The following is a 6,000-nucleotide window of genomic DNA, read 5'->3' on the forward strand; positions in this document are numbered from 1 at the left end:
TTCATTTCTAATGATGTTTTTTGGTAAGCAAACAATTCAAGGCTGCATTCCACGTTAAGATAATCTGAGTTGAGATAACTTTGTTGTCAATTTAAGGGCAGTGGGTACTCTGCCTCGTTGCATTTTTCGGTTTTCTATCCTATAATTTATAGCCAAGCTACTTGAAAGAACGGTCCATGTTCAATACCTTCAGTTCCTCACTGTGCGTTATCTCCCTGATCTACACAATTTGGCCTCTGTCCCCCATCATGCCACTGAAATCATTCCCCCTAAATCGCTAATTTTGCCTGAGATACTTCACATCACCTTCGGACCCTTCCTGGCCCTGAAACTCTGCCCCCACTTCCATGCCACTAGCCCTCGCAGCTTCTCCTGGTATGCCTTCACCCAGCTGCACTTCGTCACCCCTACATGCCTCTGCTTCCTCCAGACTTTCTCCATCCTCAGCCCTCTGCTTCTTACTCTGTATGGTCTCCCACTCTGTCAGCTCCAAAACAGAGCAACTGCTTGAACTTGTCCTACAAAATGGTTGAATCAAGTCAGATAATGTCTCCAAGTGCTTGTAAACCACAGTCATAGAAACACAAGTTACCACTATTACTATCTTTATTGTGTCATTGTCACCTGAGAATTATTTTTCCAAGAAAACCTAGATTTGTGCATGCCAACAACCCGTCTCACCTATTTTCTTCTTTTGTTGTCTGCCTGCTGACTCTGTTATTGTCTCCTTCTTCTTCTCCACTGTAAACAACAGGACAGCACAGTAAAAATTAATCATCATTATGCTGAAGAGACAAAGGCTGCCTCATCGAAGCTGAAGCAACAAAGGAAGCTTACAAAAAAGTCACACACTGGCTGATTATGGCCCTGATTAAGCCAACTGGTCTGCTCCCACACCTGCTGACAGTCTAAGACTGAAACAGCAATATTGTAAGCATTGTTAATCAAATACCCATAAAGGCTTGTATAAGAACACAATCATAATAAAATCTGAGATGATTTTCATACCATCAGCGGAGGGTGACTGCCTCAGGTAGAGTCTAAGCAGGATTTTCAAATTCTGCTCTTATGTAACTATGGTTAATTGTAGTTACATTCCTTCTCATATCCACTACAGAAGATAGGAATTCATTCATTCAGCTACTGGCTGCCTAAGTGATGGGCACGGCTCTGGGTAGATAAAAAGATAAGCATGGGGCCGGCCGAGTGGCTCAGTTGGTTAAGAGCTCGCTCAAGAGTGCGAGCTCTGAGCAACAGCGGTTCGATGCCCGGCCTGAGCTGAGCTGCTGCTGAGCTGCCAACAGGTGGCAGGATGGCTCAGCTAAAAAAAAAAAAAAACAGATAAGCATGATCCACGCCCTCTAGAGAGCAAGCTGGTGAGTGCAGATAATCACCTAACAAGTACAGTATAGAAAATTGGCAGATCCCACATATGAGGGCCAGTGACACTGCCCTCTACAGCTAAGATGCTGAACAACAGCTCAACCTGGAGCTGGGCTGCCATGAGTCGCCGGCGATGGCGTAGGCTGCAGCCCCTGCTGCAGTGGGTTGCCATGGGCTACCATGTGTAGCCAGCAGCCGCAGTGAGCGGCCGTCCAGAAGCCGGCGACTGATCTGTCTCACCCGGGAAGAGCGCAATGATGGTGCCAACTTGGGCCAGTGAAGCAACGTCCTCCACAACTAGACTGAAGAACAAAAGGACAGCAACTTGTCTGTTTCCCTTCCCCCAATTCCCCAGCACTGTTCCTATCCCCCCCCCCAATTCCCCAATAAAAATCTTAAACAAAACAAAACAAAACAAAACATTGACCCTTAAAAAAAAAAAATTGGCAAGATAGACATATGCGCAGGGTAGGAAGAGTAGGAGGGCCATGAAAGCTAAAACCAACTGGTTTTAATGCATTTCAATTAATATGGCGATAGAGTAACAGCAAGCTTTTGAAGGGGAATAGTGTAATATATTTATATTTAATATTTACTATCTTTAATCCCCTATGAATGGACTAAGAATAGACCTGTCAAAAATTGCCTTTACTTAGTTTTTTACATCACTGGTTCCATATGTTGTCTTAGCACACGTCCTTCACTAGCAAACAGTACAGTGCATGCATTATCTCTAAAAGCTGCACTAACGAGAACTGGCAGGTACGACACTTCCCCTTAATACATTAAGTAAGCTGCCTGCAAAACTGGTATTGCCGCTTTGTGAAAGAGGTGTGAAATTCAATTGGAACACAATTCTGCAAATGAAATAGTAAAGTGTTGACTAAAATAAAACGTGTGTGTGTGTCCGCGCGCGCGCGCGCACGCGAGAGAGAGAGAGAGAGAGAGAGAGAGAGAGAGAGAGAGAGAGAGAGAGAGAGAGAGAGAGAGAGAAGGAAGGAGGCGGGGGTGGAAACAGAGAGAATATATGTACACATTGGGCATTTAAGAAACAGGTACTGTTCTAGGTAGATAAAAAGGTAAAACATACATGAGGGGAGTGCGATTTAGAATGAACCTACTAGTAAGAGGTCATAAAAGGAAATTAAGTCAAATTCTACGAGATGCTACAGAAATAAGTTTAAAAAACAAAATGGGGGCCGGCCAAGTGGCGCGTTGGTTAGGAGCTGGCTTGGGATCCAGCTCTGAGCAGCAGGGCCCAGGTTCGGATCCCACATGGGGCCAGTGACGCTGCGCCCTCTACAGCTAAGATGCTGAACAACAGCTCAACCTGGAGCTGGGCTGCCATGAGTGGCCGGCGACAGCGTAGGCTGCAGCCCCTGCTGCAGTGGGTTGCCATAAGCTACCGTGTGTGGCTGGCAGCCAGCGTGAGCGGCCAGCAGCCAGCAGCCAGCGTGAGCTGCCAAGAGCCGTCATGAGCAGCCGTCCAGGGGCCGGTGACCGATCTGCCTCACCCGGGAAGAGTGCAATGATAATACCAACATGGGCCAGTGAAGCAACATCCTTCACAACTAGACAGAAGAACAAAAGGACAGCAAATTGTCTGTTCCCCTTCCCCCGATTCCCCAGCACTGTTCCCCTTCCCCAATTCCCCAATAAAATCTTTTTAAAAAACCAAAAAAAACAAAAAACAAAATAGGGGATGACTGAGTGGCTCAGTTGGTTAAGAGCTCGCTCAAGAGTGCGAGCTCTGAACAACAGGGTTGCCAGTTTGATTCCCGGCCCGAGCTGAGCTGCCGCTGGCAGGATGGCTCAGCTAAAAAACAAACAAACAAACAAAACAAAATAGGCAGAAAACATTGGCTATTTTACTCTTTATCATTATTAGTAACCAAAGAAACAAAACTATTCCTTTCCCACCCCAGGACTGCAACACATCTACTCAGCATTTAACCATGACTGCATAAAAAACAAGGGAGAGAAAAGACGGGGAGGGGGGGCGAGGGGGCAGAAAGGAGAGGGTACTGTGAGCCTCGCCCGGGCTGCCAGCAGGCTGGACTGAGCCTAGGCAACCCTTTTCCAGGGATAAGGTGGATTAGTCTCATGTTTTTCTAACCTCCTGAGGTCGCAAACAAGCTCTCTGGTGTTGATGTGTATTCACCAGAACCTCACCCCATCACAAGAAGTGGAGAGGTCAGGGTTGAGGAAAATAAAAGGTCTCTAGGCGGAAACCCATTTTCGCCCGTGAGCAGGCACTGCTGTCTTCTGAATTCCCGAGTTCTGTCAGTTTATAAATCATTCAAAAAGCTTTATCCTGTTTCACTGTAAACAACACAAACATGTCACACTTCACAAATCTGTATTTCATAAATGCTCTCAAATAATCGGGTTAGAGACGCGAAGTATATGCACTTCAGTCTTTCTCATTTACTGAAGTGCTTTTTGGTATTTTCTGCACACCTGAATTTACTGGTATTAAGAGACTGCTTGAATCAACCAACCTGGTACCTTAAAAAAAAGCCTCTTTTGTCAAAGGCCCCACCATAAGAGGAGAGCTTTTGGGGTAATATCAGTATTCTCCAAATATTGCCAAGGATTAGAACAGTACCAGAAATCTAAATCTAATTCTCAAGTCAAATCTATTTTTATTTTTTGTATTCCTCAAACACTCTACAAACTTTTTTTTTCCTATGAACTTTTCTTGCCTAGATCCAACCACTTTCTGAACACAGAACATCAGAAGGAATTACATATTTGCAATTAAGACATCTGTTCAAAGAGGGGATTCACCTTATTTCTTCCTATTAAATATCTCCCATGCTAAATACAATAGCTGTCCCTTTGATTGTAAATATCCAGAGACAGGCTCTATGCCCACTTATTTGTACTGCACTCATCACAGTAGACTCCACATTCAGTGAGCAGTGAAATGTGTCAAGTCATCATAGAAATGAAAATGGTCCGCGCCAACTGGGTTTCGACGGCTTATCTAAAGTGGAGGACCTGTGGCTCTAAGACATGCCATGGTCATTCTAATCATCAGCTTACCTCGTACTTATCCTCAAAATAAGCATATTGAGGAGTTATATTAAAACGTCAACTGGAAGCTTTGCCTGGCAACGGTATTACTTTGAATTTTGGTGCAAAATGAAGAAGACTTAACTTATTTCTATAACACAGCTAATTAGAGACAAAGCAATTAGTTTGGACAGTAAAGAAGCCCCAAATCGATAGAGAAGCCCATAATCTACGTATATAAATATTTAAGGTAAGCGAATATTCATCTAAGCAGATTTGAAGCTAAACGTGCTTTGCACTTCGTAAGACTACTTGATGACATATGTGACACGAAGAAACGTGCAGATGGATGCCGCCGCTTGCTGGCTAACTAGTTCATGATCACAGCAGAACAATGTCCCAGGAGGAATGTATACGGTGTTATACTACAGAGGTCATTTCGTCTTTAATCCATTCAACATACTTTATCAAGCATCTAATCTATGCCAGGCACTGTGGTAAGTGCTAGAGATACAATGGCCTTCCCCCCACAGAAATCACCGTTTAGTTGGAGAGAGGACTTTAATAATCATAATCATACACAGGTAAGATTGTAATTAAGACAAGTTCTCTAAGGAGAGGTAGATAGATAAATTAAAGCCCATGAAAGGAAGAGCTGATCCTGTCCTGGGAGACTACCGACGGTTTGGAGACCTGAAGTCTGAGTAGGAGGTAACCAGACACAACGAGTTGGGAAAATTATTCCACGCAGAGGGAACAGCAGACAGAAAGGCCCGGCCCCATCACAGGAAAATGCAAGACTAGTCCAGAGGATGGAAAATGGCCTGAGTGTTTAGAGAACACAGAGCAACGCAAAACATGGCAGAAGATGTGGTCGGAGGAGGAGGAAAGGGGGGGGGAGGCTCCAGGCCACGCTGACCTTGTAGGCCACACGTTTACCCTAAAAATGGTGGGAAGAAACCGAATGCACTGAAACGTGACAGAAGTTTGGACACGTGGTGGTGCCAGAAGTGGGCAGGTGAGCAAAGGCCGCAAACGCCCCAGGGGGACAACAGCAACAGGGCTTGAGAGTGGACGGCACATGCAGGGTGACAGAAGACCATTCAAGTCAGCAAATATTTTTAAACCTTTACTATGTGCAGTTCTAGGTGCACGGGCTGCATCCGTGAACAACCATAACAAAACAGAACCCTGCCCCTGGGAAGCGTGCGTTCTAGTAGGTGGAGATAAACAATATGCAAGCAAACCATAGCATATAGGAAGGCGGTAGAAGCCTTGGGGGAAGGAATGGAGAGGGGAAGGGAGGGAGCTGGGGGTGGCAGGGGTATTGGGGTGGGCAGGCTGCGTCACTGAGGTGAGCGCTGAACAGACCTGAGGAAGATGTGAGGCTAGCTAAGCAGATATCACAGAGAAGAACGTTCTGGGCAGAGGGGAGGTCCCAGCACAGGAGTGTGGCTGGTGTGTAGTGAGGAACAGCAAGCAGGTCAGTGTGAGTGGACAGAGGGGGCAACAGAGGAAGCTCTGCAGGCCACTGTAAGGGCTCTGGCTTTTCCTCTGAGTGAAAACGGGACACCGAACACAAGGTTATGAGCAGAGGAA

At 45.7% G+C, this 6,000-nt stretch overlaps 1 protein-coding gene across 1 annotated transcript in view; it reads right to left on the reverse strand.

Moving 5' to 3' along the window:
• The window catches only part of TMCO1 (transmembrane and coiled-coil domains 1), a 38,709-nt gene that overhangs the window by 16,279 nt on the left and 16,430 nt on the right, over positions 1-6,000 (reverse strand). Inside the window, exon 3 of the mRNA XM_019646856.1 lies at positions 682-741. Within this exon, the coding sequence (XP_019502401.1) occupies positions 682-741 (60 nt within the window). The remainder of the gene's footprint in view (positions 1-681; positions 742-6,000) is intronic.

This window comes from Hipposideros armiger, unplaced genomic scaffold, assembly GCF_001890085.2.
Source record: "Hipposideros armiger isolate ML-2016 unplaced genomic scaffold, ASM189008v1 scaffold_6, whole genome shotgun sequence".
In the NCBI taxonomy this organism is placed as follows: Eukaryota; Metazoa; Chordata; class Mammalia; order Chiroptera; family Hipposideridae; genus Hipposideros; species Hipposideros armiger.